General features: G+C 48.0%; 2 protein-coding genes across 3 annotated transcripts in view; one reads left to right on the top strand and one right to left on the bottom strand.

The window, feature by feature from the left end:
- DOCK1 (dedicator of cytokinesis 1) overlaps positions 1-18,138 on the bottom strand; it is a 550,965-nt gene that overhangs the window by 265,664 nt on the left and 267,163 nt on the right. The window lies entirely within an intron of this gene.
- INSYN2A (inhibitory synaptic factor 2A) overlaps positions 1-18,138 on the top strand; it is a 71,397-nt gene that overhangs the window by 9,476 nt on the left and 43,783 nt on the right. The window contains exon 2 of the mRNA XM_054503627.2: positions 15,040-16,228. Within this exon, the coding sequence (XP_054359602.1) occupies positions 15,045-16,228 (1,184 nt within the window). The 5' untranslated portion in view covers positions 15,040-15,044. The remainder of the gene's footprint in view (positions 1-15,039; positions 16,229-18,138) is intronic.

The following is an 18,138-nucleotide window of genomic DNA, read 5'->3' as shown; positions in this document are numbered from 1 at the left end:
TGTGTGTGCATGTGTCTGTTTGTCTGTGCATTTCTCTCGACTCACCATTCCCCTAACAACCTCTCTCTCTTTATACATCCCCAATGCCCTTCTCCTTCCTCTCCACATTCATCTCAATGGACAACAGCAGTGTGGCATGAGATTCCTAAGTACTGCGCTTCCTTATTTAGTATAATTTTATATTCATTGTTCTCAATCCAAAGAACAGGAAAATGAAAGCTATTTCATTCATGTTCATGCCCCTCTGATATGGTTTGGCTCTCTGTCCCCACCCAAATCTCACCTGGAATTGTAATCTCCATAATCCCCAAGTGTCAAGGGCAGAACTGGGTGGAGGTAACTGGATCAGGGGGGCGGTTTCTCCCATGCTGTTATCATGATAGTGAGTGAAATCTCAGGAGATCTGATGGTTGTCTAGTGTCTGGTATTTCCCCTGCTTGCGCTCATTCAGTCCTGCCACCTTGTGAAGAAGGTGCCTGCTTCTCCTTTGCCTTCCACCATGATTTTAAGTTTCTTGAGGCCTCCCCAGCAATGCAGAACGGAGAGTCCGTTAAACACCTGTCCTTTATAAATAACCCAGTCTCAGGCATTTCTTCATTGCAGTGTGAGAACGGACTAATACACCCTTGGCAGTGACTAGACCCCTGGGTATGCCCCAGACCCTCTATTGTTTTTTTCCCTCTGAAAGCCAGTGATTCATCCTCTAGAGCAGATTAGACAACTGAGCTTAGGAAAGCTGCCATGCTCTAAGACATTGTTATTCCAAGCTATGGAGATTTTTTCATTAAACTCAATTTATTTTGCCACTACCATATCTTGGGAGTACCCAAGAAGAAAGTTGAGTAATGTAAGAACAAGCCTTCTGATAATTCCTACCAAGTCACATTTTCTACAACAGTATGGAGCCCCAATATACTGCATGATTAAATACAGAACCTGTACCATTTCTGTGCCATCTACTCATTTTTGTGAGTGTGTGTGCCATCTCCTTCTCTCCCGTCAGCACCGGAAACATTTGTACGACAACCACTCAAGGTAGTTATGCCAAAGTTCAGAAGATAAAAATCTCTGGATATGGTTTTACCTCAACGAATAAAACTCTATCCCTTCTCCTTTCCAATTCTCTAATTCCTACTCATGTTTCATTATACAGCCAGGTTCTACCTAATCTGAGGATCCAGATAATGTAGAAAGACTCCTTGGAAGCCACTAATATTGTACACTCATCCTAAGTCTTCTTGCCATATCTCAGCTCAGGCCCCAGCTCTAAGGATACTGTGATGTACAGTGTTAAGATTCTCTTGCTGGAGTGTAGTGGTGCAAACTCAGCTCACTGCAACCTCCCACTCCCTGGTTCAAGCGATTCTCCTGCCTCAGCCTCCCAAGTAGCTGGGATTACAGGCACGCACCACCATGCCCAGCTAATTTTTGTATTTTTAGTAGAGACGGGATTCACCATGTTGGCCAGGATGGTCTGGATCTCCTGACCTTGTGATCCGCCCACCTCAGCCTCCCAAAGTGCTGGGATTACAGGCATGAGCCACCGCGCCTGGCCAGTGTTAAGACTCTTAAACCAGTAAGTAAAGAAGGATGACTGAGCAGTGGAGGAAGATGGTGCTTAGAGGGACCTACTCCACAGAACACTTACATTTGTGTTAAGGAGAGAAAACCGACACATAGCAAAGCAAAGTGAGCATCCTTCAGGCCTGCTCTTGCACATCTCTCAGATGGAGCCTACCCTGACTCCCCAGGGAGCACTCTCAGTACTTCCCTCTTCTTACATGGTCCTGTGCACAGTGGACTGGTGTCAGCCATCAACGTGTCCCTCCCCTGCTGGACTAGACACTGCCAAAGAGTATGCCTTGTTTTTTCCTGTGTGCCCAGCATCCAGTATGGTGCCTAGGTCCCCCTAGGCATGCAGACACTGTTCAGTGAGTAAATGAAGGTGACAGATAAGGACTGGAGAAGGCATAGAAGATAAGACTAGATCTAGACCACCAAACACAGACTATCCATGAGGAAGGAGGACCAGGGCGTGGTCCTTGAAAATGAACCTGTGGAAGTGAAGACACAAAGTAGAGACTGACCATGGTGTGTTCAGGAGACAGTGCAGGAAATGGCTTAATGGAAGTCAGCAAATGGAGCATTTCTGAGTAGCCAGGAGAAATCCAGAAAGATGAGGAGGTAGGAAAAAGTATAGATGATCTTATAATAATAGCCTCTTTGGAAGTGCTACCAACTGGGATGTATCCAGGTATATGCAGAGAGAAGCGACGTGACTTGAAGCCAAGACTAACAGGAACTGCAGGACGGGGGATGGGGGTGGGGCATGGGGGATGGAGAGCTGAGGGCAGGAGAGTTATGAAGGCCAAGATCAGGGTGGGAACAGTGTGGAACTAAAGGGAAGAAATCAGTAGGAGAAGCAACAGGAAGGAAAAACAAAAATGAATATGGCATGGTGATGACTGATTTGGGGGATTAGACTGGGGAATGAATTAAGCAAGCCGTTGGCAGCACTCATTGGAAGCCTTCAGCATAAAAATACTGAAAGAATCTACTAAGTTGGAGATGGGTCTCGTGACACCGATGCAAACCAAGTCCAGTCCTGCCTTTAACATGGAGTGTCTTTTGCTCCAAGCTCAGCTGGGGTAAACACAGTAGCTGTGTTGCTGGGTTTAGTCCAGGCCACCCTTGGGTCTCAGGCATTACATCGTGTCCCAAGAAAGACCACTGAGTCCTCCTCCTCCAGATTACCAGAGACACTGCCAAGCTTTTCATGCACAAAGAGATAAACCTTCGAAGACATTAGATGAAACTTTGTGAGGGAAGGATATGGTTTCATGTTTTTAAAAAGTAGCTACTTATTATCATGCACAGAGAAGACAGAGGTTCGCAACAGCTGCTGGTCAAGGAAAAAATTAAACAACCAACTAACCTGGCAGAGTAACACCAGGATTGCTAAGAGATAGATTTTATTTATATTTATATTTATATTTATTTTATTTTTAAGGAATAAAATATACAATATATAGACCTTTTGTTTATTTTCTCTTCTCTTCACCACCCCCCAACAAAATGACATTTTGTGTTATGAATGCTAAAACTTCGCTCTGTGCACACTTGCAATGAATAGCTCACTCAAACCAAGACAGTCTTTTCAGACTAGGCCATGGACTGCAAACTGTATGAGGGCTGAGAAAATTACAAGCACTAAGTCTTTCTGCAGACTTCGGTTAGGATTGTGTACATGGACCCCAACGGCAGGTTATTTTCTCTACATTTGGCTATCAGCTTAGGAATAGAAGCTCATTACAAGAAATGCTCAAGTTTCCTTTTCTTCCTGGCACAGCTACCTCTGCAGTGAACCGAAGACCATGCAAAGTTTAGGATTTGGCCAAACCAAGGAAACATCGTGGTATTTTCACACTACGATGAAAATACAAGAGGGATCCATTCTGACGGTTGAGTTGATGAGCATTCCCATGGCCTCACCAGGAAGACAGATTGCATCTTCAACTCTAAATGACTTCCATTGTAGTGACCGTTACCTCCAAGCAGATATCCTGCCCTGAGTGTTCCAATAGGGTATCCTCAAATAAGACTGGGAAGTGGCAGGGAAAACAGACTCCTTTGATATAAGTCTTTTTAGGGAGGAAAAATCAATGTCCTAGTTTTAGTTTCAGATAAATCATGAGTCAAAACGTGCTGTTTAGTTAAAAAAAAAAAAAAGATTCAGCATAATCAGGAAGGCAAAGCACTCCCCAAGTACATTCTAGTATGTATCTTTGTGTTTTCCTGTGAGTGAGATTCCCATTAAGTCTAAAAAAGGGAGACCATCTCTTCTGTGTCCTGCCAACTCCCGCCTCTGATGGGCCCCAAACTACCAGCTGATTGTTGCTTCATCACCAGGAAGCCTCCGGGGTCAGTGGGACACTTGCTGTCCTAACTAAAGGTACTCATGAGCTGTGTTCAAAGCACAGCCCTCCTGTCTCATACTCTGTCACTGTCATGATGATGGGAAAGGGGGAGTCAGGAGAATTAGTTCCTTTTACCAATCTCACAGGTGATTTTGGTGAGTTGTTGGAACCAACTGTACTGAACTCCTTTTGGCCATTATTAGCTGGCATAGCTAACTGCTGCAAATAAAATTTTTTTTACATTGACATAATGTCTCATTTCAAGGAGGCATATTTTCCAGTTGATTTTCACCAACATCATAAAATTTTGGTAATTCATTTCTACGAATGTAGATTCCATTTACACAGGATGAGCAAAGGTTAACATCAACATAAGCTGAAAAATCAAAGAACTGGGTAGTGAAACATAAATTAAAAGTCTGGACCATTTAAGAGGGCCATTCCCTGGTTCTTTTAAAACATGAGCACCAAACCCCAAGCATGCATGCTTCCCCTCCTTTGTTCTCACTCCCCGAAGTAGGCCAGTGTGAGCCTGTGTGGTTTACATTATGCGGCTAAAGCAACTGACCATAGGTTTTTTGTTCGTTAAGAGTGTTCTCTAAAATCGCAGATACGCACGAGTGGGGGCTGCACCTAAGATAGGTTTTCTTCTGCCTCGATGCCTACATTTAACCTCCGGGAGTGCCCCTTTTCCCTGCTTTGGACTGGGTGGTCATCAGTTCTTAATGACAGAGGCTTCACTGCAATATTCTACACATCGAGGGAACGGGGCGTGCCATCTCTGTGTTTCCTCCAAGGAGCCATAGTTCTGCAAGAAAACAGTTCCTCACGCATGGCTCAGTCACACAAGGGTGTCTGAATTCATCTAGTCACCCCTTTTTGGTCCTCATCAGTGACCTCTGCAGAAAACAACAAATATAGGGGAAAAAATAACATTTCACTATATAAAGAAAATTAAACCGGATAATGAATCTAAGACACAGTCCACCATCTATGGCAGCTGGCTTTGCCCCGAGGAAAAGAGGACTTCCAGTTCTGAAGACTCAGTTGGCACCTATGAAACAGGTCTCTAAGTTAACTATTTCACAACGTGAGTGACTTCATTGAGTGAGTGAGGTTCTATTTTACCTCCCCTTCCGGTGGAAGCCGGTGGTGAAGAATGGGATGTTCATTTTCACCATTCTCCCGTTCTGAGTAGCCTCATGTTCAGGCACCCCCTTGGCATATGGAAGAAAATGCTGACCCAGTTCATCTTGAATCCCCGCCAGCATCTTTGACTCCAAGGTGTCTGAACAGTGAGAAAGCCACTAGGAAAACCCATAATTTCATACAATCCCTTGTGGCACTCATCAGACTGCTTGCCTAGCTATCTTACTATATGCGGGGATTGCTGGGCCCTGGGAGGTGTCTCGGTCAGACTGGCAGCTGCCTGCATCTTCCCCCACAAATCCCATCACAGGGTCAAACCGCAAACCTGCAAATCAGCATGGACATTTTAAGAATGGACAGAATCCAATGGAGACTTTCTCTTGGCAGCTGATGGAACCCCACAAAATTGCCTTCAGACTATTGAATCCGTTTTATTTCTAATTAAAACAGATGTTAACTTCCTTCCTTACAGTACGTTTGCTCAAATATTGACATATCTTCTGCTAAACACTTAACTATACATAGCTAAATACATATGCAGGCACGAATATACCTATGCATATATACGTACATATACACACTTGAAATTCATTTTCATTCTTTATCAGGGCTCCCTCAAAACAATAAAAGATGACCTTTGACAAACTACTTATACCACCATCTCATCATTTCTGGGTTTTTCTTATTCTGATACTAGTGGTTATGCCTTCCAGAGGCCTGCTTCAGGTGTGGATTGGATTTTACTTTGTGTTATTTTCATTGGCAAAACCAGAACGACACTGTACTTCCCTCCATTCTCCCCAAATTGGAAAACAGAAGGAAAAATAAATCTCTCCGAATGTGCTGTCTTAATACCAAAACGATGACCGTTTTTGTTCATTTTTTTCCAGTATAATTTGTAGATTACTTTGTTTCACTTAACATTATTTCGTAAGTGTTTTTCTATGATACTAAATAATCTCTACAATTATCCTTTTAATGGCCGCCCAGAGTGAATGTAAACCATAATTTACTTAACTGTTTACCTATTGGTAGTCATTTAGTTGCTTCCATTTTTCACTTATTTAAGTTGGAATGCACATTTTCATATCAGTCATTAATTTAAAGCAGCATGCAGAGATGGTTCTCCGTCACTAATCTAAAAATGCAGGGTTTATATATTTACAACTCACATTTGATTATGAAATTGAATTTGAGGGTAATTAAGACATTTATATTCCAAGCAGCTCCTCGACATCTAGCTCTCTCGAGCCAAACAGGCACAACCATGACTAGCCATTTTCACCCCAAGACAGCACAGTACAGTGAATTCTAAAACACAATTTTCTTAAGAAAAATAAACTTTATGAACTCCTGCTGCTTTACAGCCAAGAGATTAGCTCCCCGAACCAGAGTCCATGGTTCTCTAGGGTGACCCAGCCAAGGCAAACCATCATGAAGAATCCAATTGCGACTTCATGCTCAGTCCAGAATTCAACGCAATATTCACTCAGTGCTCCAACACCCACTGTGTTACTGGAACTACCTGGATGTCCTTGCCTAACCGGCACCCAGATACACTGTGGGAACAAGACAAGGACATTGCTCAGATGCGTTTCAGTTGTTTGATGTTTTCAAGTTTATCATGGATCACTTCAAGTTACAGAGTTCCTTGAGCAGGGGTAGTGGGTTAGGGCATGTGATTGAAACGGATTCAGCTGTTTCAATGGGTGTGGCCCACTAGCCTTGTGACTCTGAGCAAGTTGCAAAAAAACCCCAAAATCGTGTGCCTCGGTTTCTCAATCTGCAGTACGAGGACATCAATAGTGGCTGCCTTGTAAGGATATGATGAGGATCAAATCTAGAAAACACAACTGCTATGCATAGGGGAATGCTGACATTTGATTAGCACATAGAAGCACTTAACTGCATGCTTACTGAATGTTAATGCTACACTGTAACGTACGTACATTCACTTGCTGAATAAATGCATGAAGGAATGATGAATGAAGTAGTGTGGGAGAAGGTTCCACTTGTCTTAGGGACAGTCCTCTGAGGAATGCCCCATTTCCTTTCATAACAAAATCATTGTCTTAATGGTAATCACTGTAAGCCTTACCCTCCACCCCCAATAAAGAGCAAATGAACACCCCGAAAAGATGTGTCCACCTTAGTAATTCTTAATGTCCAGAAATTCAATTTTAAAGCTTTAGAAAATGTCATCCAGCCATCATAAAGAACTCATAACCTCATTTGAAGCCAAAATAAACCAGCCACAAAAATTCCTTGGTGTTTTCCCTATCAGAGAATAAGAACAACTCAATTACTATTACTGTTTTTTTTTTAAGTCAGCAATAACAAACTAAAGTGATTAAAAATCCTAAGTATTACCATCATTTTTTTACTAACAACAAAATGATTTTTATGTACTAGCAACTCTCTATAAAACGGAGAAGAGCTTAGAATTTTTTATTATTATTTGGCCACCAGCAATTAATTCTTCTGATTTGTTGTATTAGTTTGATGGTTGGGTCCAAGACCTAGAATATTTCTTACCCCAGCCAACTGATGTAAGAAAATTATTTCAGTGCAGTCCCTAGCAAATGGTGATGATGAATAGCATGGCAGGACAAACTTATTCAGACACACATTTTTCAGAAGTAGCAGGGAAAAGGCTGAAAAATTACTAGTAAATTGCTTTTTGTAAAAATGCTCTCTCTTTCAAATTTTCCCTAGTATGAAGGTCTTCTGCAGAATGACGGCACAATACGTTCTGACATACCTGGACAACAAAGGCAGTTAAAGAATGAATAGGAGATCAGAGTGAAGGTTAAGATTTAATTTTCTTATTCCATCCCCACTGCCACCCATACTGTCCCCCACACCAAGCTGTCTTGTGTGCATCTGTTTAACCTGCTGGGATAAGAATCTCTAAAAGCCATCGATGCTTTCTCTTGAGCAGGCACGCCTTGTCCCTCCTTCCACCTATCATCTAGCCATCCCAAACGGAGCCAAGATATTGGTGCATCTCCAGTCTGTTTCTTGCCTTTTCTCTCTTCTCTAAAACTGCCCAGTTTTCAAGTTTCAAATTGCAGCAATCTCCAAATATCCCCAGCACCTAGTAAAGCACCAAGGACTTCCTCTGCTGTCTACGCAAGCCTTGCCTTTCAGGACATGCTATAGGATAATCGAACAAGAGCCCGAGGCATCCAGAGGTGCAAGGGCTAATGCAGCGGTTCTCTGCCAGGCAAGACTCTGCTCCCGGGCTCATCTGGTAATGGCTGGAGACATTTCTAGTTGTCACACTGGGAGGGAGCGGTGCTACTTCTTCAGTGGGGAGAAGCCAGGGACCGCTGACCACCCTGCGCCACACAGCACAGCCCCTCCAACAGCAAATGATCCATCCTGAAATACCAGTAGTGCCAGGATTTAGAAACTCTGGTCCCATCTAAATCAAATGCTGCAGAGATTGTTTTTTTTTTGTTGTTGTTCTTATACATGATTACCTGTTAGTTGTTCATGGCATAATGTATGAAGAATTTGATTCCTTCACTCTTTCATCCAGTGAACAGCAGTGGAGACTAGCAAGGTGACAGGACCAGGCTGGCTTGAGACATAGAGGTCACTTTAACAGAGGGCCAGTCATGTCACTTACTTTTTAGATGGGGGCTGTGAAGTTGTCTCTTCTTCCCCTTTACGGAACCACCGTGCACCTCGGCCTGTCATGCTAACTCAGTAAGGGCTAAGGATGTGGGGAGGGGTCACGCCTCTGTCTGTCAGACAGCTGGGTCTATGAGGAACAGCATGGATTCAGAGGTCCACTAAAGTAGGAGGGTCCCGCTCCTGCCTGCGCTGCTTATTTCCTGTGTGACACTGAAAAGTGATGCAACATCTCTGCACCCTGGTATCCTCCTTGAAATGGGAAGTGTAGCCTTGACGTTCAGGAACATTTGTAAGCAAGGCATTCTGTATGTGGACGAGCAGAGCATCTGGCACTCGAACCACCTCACTCCAGAAGCAGTGGCCATGCTGTGCATGTCATAGTTCTTGTGGCATTTTCCAATGAGTGCTGCCACAGGTCTCTGGGCTGGTTTTTCAGACTACCCCAGGATAGGGCACAAGGTCTGTCGGCAGCCGGGCTGGGGGCAACGTGGACAAAGTCTGTTTTTGTGCAGCTCTCACGGGCCCATGTCTATGACCTTGCCTCTCTGGGCACTCGGCTTCAGCCACTCAGGCCCTGTACACCCTCGGTGCCTTCCGTTTGACTGTTTTCTTCTCAAACACAAGGGGGGGAAAAGGCGAAGCCTCACTCACAAACAACATACTTAACTCTATTTTCTTGCTTTAAGTGCAACCATCAAATAAGTTCCTCCCTGTGCAATAAGCAGCTGTGAATCTGCCTAATAAAGTGAAGGCATTTTACCCCACTGGTATTCCCCGAGAGGAGTCACTGGCCACCTGCATCTTTTTAGCTGCATTTAATAATTCAGCCCAGGATGAATTTGCATGATTAACATAAAGCCTCATAGTTTTATTTGCTTTCAGAATTTAAGTACTGAAACCACCACCGTTGTTTTCATTTTTGGAGGTTGTGATCAAAACACAAAACTTGATTCTAGAATGAGTAATTTCTTTTATTTTTTTTTTTATTTTTTATTTTTTATTTTTTTTGAATAAAATGCTAGTCTTTATTGGAAGAGTAACAACTTGAAATGGCACTGGCAGGCTTCAGACTGGTAGAGTTTGAGAACGGAATTGCAAGGGAGCCAACAGTCAGGTGAGTCAGGTTAGTCGAGCATCAGAAAGTGCTCATCAAGGACTTCCCGGATGCCCAGCCCAGCATTCCAGAAGAGCAAAGCCCTGTCTCCATCCTCAAGGAGCTAACAGTCCACGGGGGAGACACACAGACAAGACACGGTAGTTTCAATACACTGTAAGAAGTTCTCACTGAAGAAAACAATTCATGAACCGATGCTAGGGGAGTCCAGGAACATCTATAAAGTTTACTACGTGCTCAGTGCTGAGTGGGAGCATGGGAGATGTACAAGAGCTGGCAGTTTAGATATTAACCCAATCTCTGTTCTTTTGACACCCTTTCCTGTATTCCACCAACACCTATAAATGGCTGATTGCGTGTCAAGTATTAGGGATAAAGCAATAAATGAGTAGATACAGTATCCACCCTCAGTCTAATAGAGGAGAAGCTACTTAATAAATAATCACACAGACCCTCAACAATACCTAGAAGATCTTTGCAGCGATGCAAGAGTGATAAGAGTATTTGCCTCTGGGAAGGAGAACTGAGAATCAGAGGGCCAGGAGCAGAAGCTAATTTTCTTTTCCTAGTATGCTATTATTACTGTCTGTATTTTATATGTGGGTATTTTATGAATTACTTTTTTTAAGTGAAATTTAATAATCATCACACAAATATACCATTAAAAACTGTGATAAATGCCATGGTGGAAAAGTTTAAGGTATCTGAGAGGGTAACAGGAGGAACTGCTTTATTTTATTATTATTCATTTTTTGAGATATGGTTTCCCTCTGTTGCCCAAGCTGTAGTGCACTGGCTTGATCATGGCTCACTGCAGCCTTGACCTCCTGGGGCTCAGGTGATCCTCCCACCTCAGCCTCCGAGTAGCTGGGAGTACAGGCAAGTGCCACCATGCCCAGGTAATTTTTGTATTTCTTGTAAAGACAGGGTTTCGCCCTGTTGCCCAACCTGGTCTTGAACTCCTGGGCTCAAGCAATCTGCCCACCTTAAGCTCCCAAAGTGCTGGAATTACAGGGGCGGGCCACTGCATCTGGCCAGGAATTGCTTTAAGTTGAGGAGTCAGTTAAAGGCATTTTCATGAAAAGGTCATTGAAGCTAAGACCCACAGGTTTAAGTTGTAGGTGACCAGGCAGAGTGCAGGGAAGCGTTCTAGAGGAGGACCCAGTGTATATAAATCCTGGAGGTGAGGCGATGCTTGGTGTGTTCCAGGAATCCGAGGAAACCAGTGTGATGGAACCACTCAGATGAAGGAAAATATCTTTTTATAACCTCAATTCATTCTATGAATGAATCCAGCACCTATGTTAGGCTGGAAGGGTGATGAAGACAGGGAGAGTATCTATTTTGTTCACTGCTAGAGCAGTACCTAGCATCCTATAGGTAATTAAGTTCTTGTTGCATGCATAAATGAACAAATTCAAACTATAAAAATGTCAAGTGGTGGATTTGCATTAATGCTCTACTGCCTAAGAGTTGGGGATTTATCGAATCTGAGAACCACTGGAGGGTAGAGTCACGGAAACCAAGTATAGGCTGAACAAGTCACTGAAAGAGCTGATATGCCTGGGTATAAGCTGTGGTCACAATACAGTATAACAGAACCATGGCCTTCTGAATTCTATTGTTTTCTTTTTTTTTTTTTTTTATTTATGAAGAATTTATTGATGATTCTTGGGTGTTTCTGGGAGAGGGGGATATGGCAGGGTCATAGGATAATAGTGGAGAGAAGGTCAGGAGATAAACACATGAACAAAGGTCTCTGGTTTTCCTAGGCAGAGGTCCCTGCGGCCTTCTGCAGTGTTTGTGCCCCTGAGTACTTGAGATTAGGGAGTGGTGATGACTCTTAAAGAGCATGCTGCCTTCAAGCATCTGTTTAACAAAGCACATCTTGCACCGCCCTTAATCCATTTAACCCTGAGTTGACACAGCATATGTTTCAGAGAGCAGGGGGCTGGGGGAAAGGCCATAGATCAACAGCATCCCAAGGCAGAAGAATTTCTCCTAGTCAGAACAAAATGGAGTCTCCTATGCCCACCTCTTTCTACACAGACACAGCAACAATCTGATCTCTCCTTCCTTTCCCCACACTTCCTCCTCTTCTCTTCAACAAAACCGCCATCGTCCTCATGGCCCGCTCCGGATGGTCGCTGTCTCTTCGGAGCTGTTGGGTACACCTCCCAGACAGGGCAGCCGGGCAGAGGCGCTCCTCACCTCCCAGACCGGGCGGCCGGGCAGAGGCGCTCCTCACCTCCCAGACGGGGCGGCCGGGCAGAGACGCTCCTCACTTCCTCCCAGACGGGGTGGCGGTCAGGCAGAGGCGCTCCTCACCTCCCAGACGGGGCGGCTGGGCAGAGGTGCTCCTCATCTCCCAGACGGGGCAGCCGGGCATAGGTGCTCCTCACTTCCTCCCAGACGGGGTGGCAGCCGGGCAGAGGCACTCCTCACCTCCCAGACGGGGCGGCTGGGCAGAGGCGCTCCTCACTTCCCATACGGGGTGGCGGCCGGGCAGAGGCGCTCCTCACTTCCTCCCAGACGGGGTGGCGGCCAGACAGAGGTGCTCCTCACTTCCCTGACTGGGTGGCCGGGCAGAGGCGCTCCTCACTTCCCAGACGGGGTGGCCAGGCAGAGGCACTCCTCACCTCCCAGACGGGGCGGCCGGGCAGAGGGGCTCCTCACTTCCCATACGGGGTGGCAGCCGGGCAGAGGCGCTCCTCACTTCCCAGATGGGGCAGCCGGGCAGAGGCGCTCCTCACTTCCTCCCAGACGGGGTGGCGGCCAGGCAGAGGCGCTCCTCACTTCCCAGACGGGGCGGCCGGGCAGAGGTGCTCCTCACTTCCTCCCAGACGGGGTGGCGGCCAGGCAGAGGCGCTCCTCACTTCCCAGATGGGGCAGCCGGGCAGAGGCGCTCCTCCCTTCCCAGACGGAGTGGCCAGGCAGAGGCACTCCTCACCTCCCAGAGTGGGCGGCCGGGTAGAGGCGCTCCTCACTTCCCAGAGTGGGCGGCCGGGCAGAGGCGCTCCTCACTTCCCATAGGGGGTGGCAGCCGGGCAGAGGCGCTCCTCACCTCCCAGACGGGGCGGCCGGGCAGAGGCGCTCCTCACCTCCCAGACCGGGCGGCCGGGCAGAGGCGCTCCTCACCTCCCAGACGGGGCGGCCGGGCAGAGGCGCTCCTCACCTCCCAGACGGGGCGGCCGGGCAGAGGCGCTCCTCACCTCCCAGACGGGGCGGCCGGGCAGAGGCGCTCCTCACCTCCCAGACGGGGCGGCCGGGCAGAGGCGCTCCTCACTTCCCAGAGTGGGCGGCCGGGCAGAGGCGCTCCTCACTTCCCATAGGGGGTGGCAGCCGGGCAGAGGCGCTCCTCACTTCCCAGATGGGGCAGCTGGGCAGAGGCGCTCCTCACTTCCTCCCAGACGGGGTGGCGGCCAGGCAGAGGCGCTTCTCACCTCCCAGACGGGGCGACCGGGCAGAGGCACTCCTCATCTCCCAGACGGGGCGGCTGGGCAGAGGCGCTCCTCACTTCCCATATGGGGTGGCAGCTGGGCAGAGGCGCTCCTCACTTCCCAGACGGGGTGGCGGCCAGGCAGAGGCGCTCCTCACTTCCCAGACGGGGCAACCGGGCAGAGGCGCTCCTCACTTCCTCCCAGACGGGGTGGCGGCCAGGCAGAGGCGCTCCTCACCTCCCAGACGGGGCGGCCGGGCAGAGGTGCTCCTCATCTCCCAGACGGGGCAGCCGGGCAGAGGCGCTCCTCACTTCCTCCCAGACGGGGTGGCAGCCGGGCAGAGGCGCTCCTCACCTCCCAGACGGGGTGGCAGCCGGGCAGAGGCGCTCCTCACATCCCAGACGATGGGCGGCCGGGCAGAGGCGCTCCTTACTTCCCAGATAGGGCGGCCGGGCAGAGGGGCTCCTCACATCCCAGACGATGGGCGGCCAGGCAGAGATGCTCCTCACTTCCTAGACGGGGTGGCGGCGGGGCAGAGGCTGTAATCTTAGCACTTTAAGAGGCCAAGGCAGGAGGCTGGTAGGTGGAGGTTGCAGCGAGCCGAGATCACACCACTGCACTCCAGCCTGAGCACCATTGAGCATTGAGTTAGCGAGACTCCGTCTGCAATCCCAGCACCTCAGGAGGCCGAGGCAAGCAGATCACTCGAGGCCAGGAGCTGGAGACCAGCCCGGTCAACACGGCGAAACCCCGTCTCCACCAAAAACACAAAAACCATTCAGGCGTGGCGGCGCGCGGCTGCAATCCCAGGCACTCGGCAGGCCGAGGCAGGAGAGTCACAGGAGCCCGAGGCAGGGAGGTTGCAGCGAGCCGAGATCATGGCAGTACAGTCCAGCTTCGATAACAGCGGGAGACCGAAAAAAGAAGGAGAGGGAGACCGAAGAAAGGGGAGAGGGAGAGGGAGACCGAAGAAAGGGGAGGGGGAGGGGGAGGGGGAGGGGGAGGGGGAGAGGGAGAGGGACATTTTTTTTTTTAAGAATTATTTTCCAGTACCCCTCTCCATGGAATAAACAGAGTTGCAAACACGGCCTTTGTAGATGCAGGGAAACCCACGTTCCTTTTAGGGCTGGTGTTAACCCATGAGAAGTGACCACCCCTCGATGACTTCTCCTTTATGGTTCCCACCCAGGAGCACGGCCAACTCTCCCACGGAATCCATAATGGCTCACACAAATAGATTTCTTTCCGTTCCTCCTCGGAGGGCTCTCCACATTTATCTGCTCAAGACGTAGCAGCTCCAGTAAGTCTTTAAAACAGCAGCTCTCCCAGATTCCAGCAATAGATTAATGACGTCATCCTCAAAAAATAGTCAAAACGCAAACCAAATAAGTAGCACTTGGTAAACCATCTGCCTAAGAAGGGGAGTCACGCGTGTGAAAAGATAATTTGCAAAGCAGAAGAGGCAGCATCATTGGGTTTCTTGATGAATGTAGTAAAACAGGTTTGTCTAATGGGGAAACATGCATTACTATCAAAAGAAAAAGCGAGTGTATCCCACCTGGAAAAGCAAGCAGGCTTTAATATCTGAGAAGCATTTCAAGCTGTGCTGCCAGCGACTCTCAGCCCGTGTGATTTTCCTTAACATAAAGGCCGACCTCACCTGCTTAAATATAATTAGGAAACAGGCAGTCGTCGTGGTGGCTAAAAGTTTGTGCGGCCGGTGCTTGCGTGTGTATTTCTGTCCCACTGACACCTCTGTTGCTGTTTCTGAATGCAGGAACCATGGTCAGTAAGGACACCGGCAAATGCATACTCACAACGTCGGAGAGTGAAGTGGAACCCGCTGCCTGCCTGGCCCTGGAGATGAAATATGCCCTGGACCCCAACCGGCAGATTAAAAAACGGAACAAAGCCCTGCAGGTGCGATTTAAGGATATCTGCGAGGCACAGAATGAGCAGAGGGACACACAGCTGTCCTCAGGCCAGCTGGGGGAGAAGCGGGAGGCCAAGCCCGTGTCCTGCAGAGCAGCCTACCGCAAATACATGACAGTGCCCGCACGCAGGTCCATCCCCAACGTCACCAAGAGCACAGGCGTGCAGACCTCGCCTGACCTTAAGAAGTGTTACCAGACGTTCCCTCTGGACCGCAAAAAGGGGAACCTCAAAAGCCTCCCAGCTGCAGATCCCTTTAAAAGCCAAAACAATGGGTTTCTAACAGATGCTAAAGAGAAGAACGAGGCTGGACCCATGGAGGAGGCCCGGCCATGTGGCGCAGGGCGGGTGCACAAGACCACAGCCTTGGTTTTCCATTCTAATGAACACATGAACACAGTGGACCAGCCTTTGGGGGTCAACTGCACAGAGCCCTGTAAAAGCCCGGAGCCGCTCAGCTATGGAGAAGCTGCGCTCCAAAACTCCACTCGGCCCCCATCCGAAGAGCCCGATTACCAGCTGCTCGGGAGGGCCAAGCAGGACCGGGGGAGGCCAAACTCCGAGGAGCCCGCTCCACCTGCCCTCACGAGGGTGTTTAAAACGGAGGTTGCCACCATTTATGCACCTGCCCTCAGTGCCAGGGCCCCCGAGCCTGGTTTGTCAAACTCTGCGGCCGCCAGCCAGTGGTCACTCTGCCCGGCAGATGAGGAGCGGAGGAGAGCCACACATCTCAACGGGCTCCAGGCGCCCTCGGAAACTGCCCTGGCCTGCTCACCCCCGATGCAGTGCCTGTCCCCCGAATGTAGTGAGCAGCCCTCGCAGACTCACACCCCGCCGGGGCTGGGGAACCAGCCTAGTCCCACAGCGGTTGCTGCTGGTGAAGAATGCCAACAAATCGTGCCTCATACGGAAGTGGTCGACCTCAAAGCACAACTTCAGATGATGGAGAACTTGATCAGTTCAAGCCAAGAAACCATCAAAGTGCTCTTGGGGGTCATTCAGGAGTTGGAAAAAGGAGAGGCCCATCGGGAAGGGTATGTATGTTCACCCATGTCTTAGGAAGCTATGCAGGCTCATCACCGCAGGGTACATCTGTAGCCCCAAACCCAAGTCTGTAATGAGACTAAAGCCAGCATTTCTGTAAACAGGTCATAGTCTAAGGGCGTGGCGGGCTCCAAGGGGTCACAGATTATTTTATGATACTAGACTTCACTGCATCCTGCACGATACACTTTCTGGTTAATGTTCATCTTTCTGGCCTTGAGTTCAAACCATACCTATGCTCAGAATGAATTGATAGACTTTTCCTTTTATTCTGCTAGGGCTAAAGGTTTATGATATTGATAATGTATAATAACATATGCCAGTCCAAAATATCTATTCTAAATAAGAATAGAATCATATTAAGAAGAGAAGAGGCCACAGGCCGCTTAGGAATCATATTAGGAAGAGAAAGGAAATTTCATGTGACATTTGGAAAAGTAAATGCTGACTTGCTTATAATAATTGAAATAATATTGGTATTCAGGACTGTACAAGGCTTTACATCATAGACAGTGTGTTTTCCATTCTGTACCTGGAACTCAAAGAAGCAATGGGCATCGTGAGACCAGTCCTGACTGTATATGATTAGGAGACAGATGCCCTTCCCCACGGGCTGCCCTATGTGTCCAGTGGGGCTGCAGAAAGAATGATACTACCTTCACGGCCAGTACTTTATTGCGTTGATAAGACCAGGTTGCAGTTCATCTTTTGAAGTTTAAACTGTGCAGGAGCATCTTTAAAAACAAATGACCTAAAGGTGGGGCTTTAGTTCTTGAGCTCCCCAGTGCAGAAGCCTCCTACAGGCTGGCATGTGCTCAGCTGATACAAAGCAGCCTGTTCTACTCTGGGTCCGGGGGTTATTGGACTTCGCCTGGATTGCCGAGACCTCTCTTGCCCATTGCCCCTTGAAAGTGTCTGTGTTCCTGCCAGCCTGTGTAATGGAGGTGACATCGGAGGCAGCGCCCTGTTGCCTCATGTGATGTGCACCCTTCACTCTGTGAGCCCTGAGCCCTGGGTTTAACAAGCTAGAAGCCAGCCTGAAATAAGCCAAGTAATGTGTTTCCAGGACAGAAAACCACCTGGGCACAAAGTTTCCTTAAGAGGATTGCTGTGGCTGAGTTAGACAGTTTGCTGACTGCAAAGAATGGGGAGGAAACACCTCCTGCCTTAAGGTGGAGGCTGAGGCAAAAGGCCCAGCTCCAGCAGCAGAGAGGCTGGGGCAGGTCCTGCCCTTGGCTCTGGCTGCTCCAGCTTGGTGCAGGAGGCCTGTCTACAACTTGATGCTCTTAAGCAAAAAGGATTGCCAGCCAAATGTACAAAAATCTTAACAGTAGATTCATAGGTAATCTAACACCATATAATATTTCCAAAAGGCCTTGTTCAATCTTGGGTTTACATCTCCATTTTCATCCCATTTCCATCAGTACAGATCCAAAAGCAACACTCATCGGGGGTGGGGTGGGGGAGACCAGCGATTTACTGATCAGTAGTCCACATTCCTGCAAAAAAATTAAAAGGTCAAACAGTGACCAATCACTGACGTTGATATAGTTGGTAGTGAATTAAACCAGACAGCAAAAGAGAAAGATGCCAACATCTTTGGTGAAATAAAGTTCACCAAATGGTGTAAAATGAAATATGTACACTAATGTGCATACTCACAGGGGTGTGTGCCCAAAGAAGAACCTGAGAGGGCTGAACACCCACGAACACAAGAAAGGAAAACCGTACGATATATGGGAGCTCCTTCTTACACTCCTCTTAGAACAAGTATGGAAGACTGCTTTAAATAAGATCCTCAGGGTTCTCTGAGATGCCATCCATCTAGCAGTGTGGTTCTAAGTTTACTAAGACATGTCTGGGTAGGAATCTGGCACTGAGGGCTTGGGCAAGGGCTGTA

This window comes from Pongo pygmaeus, chromosome 8 (assembly GCF_028885625.2).
Source record: "Pongo pygmaeus isolate AG05252 chromosome 8, NHGRI_mPonPyg2-v2.0_pri, whole genome shotgun sequence".
In the NCBI taxonomy this organism is placed as follows: domain Eukaryota; kingdom Metazoa; phylum Chordata; class Mammalia; order Primates; family Hominidae; genus Pongo; species Pongo pygmaeus.
The sequence above is the reverse complement of the archived record's forward strand: the minus strand, read 5'-3'. Positions and strand labels throughout refer to the sequence as shown.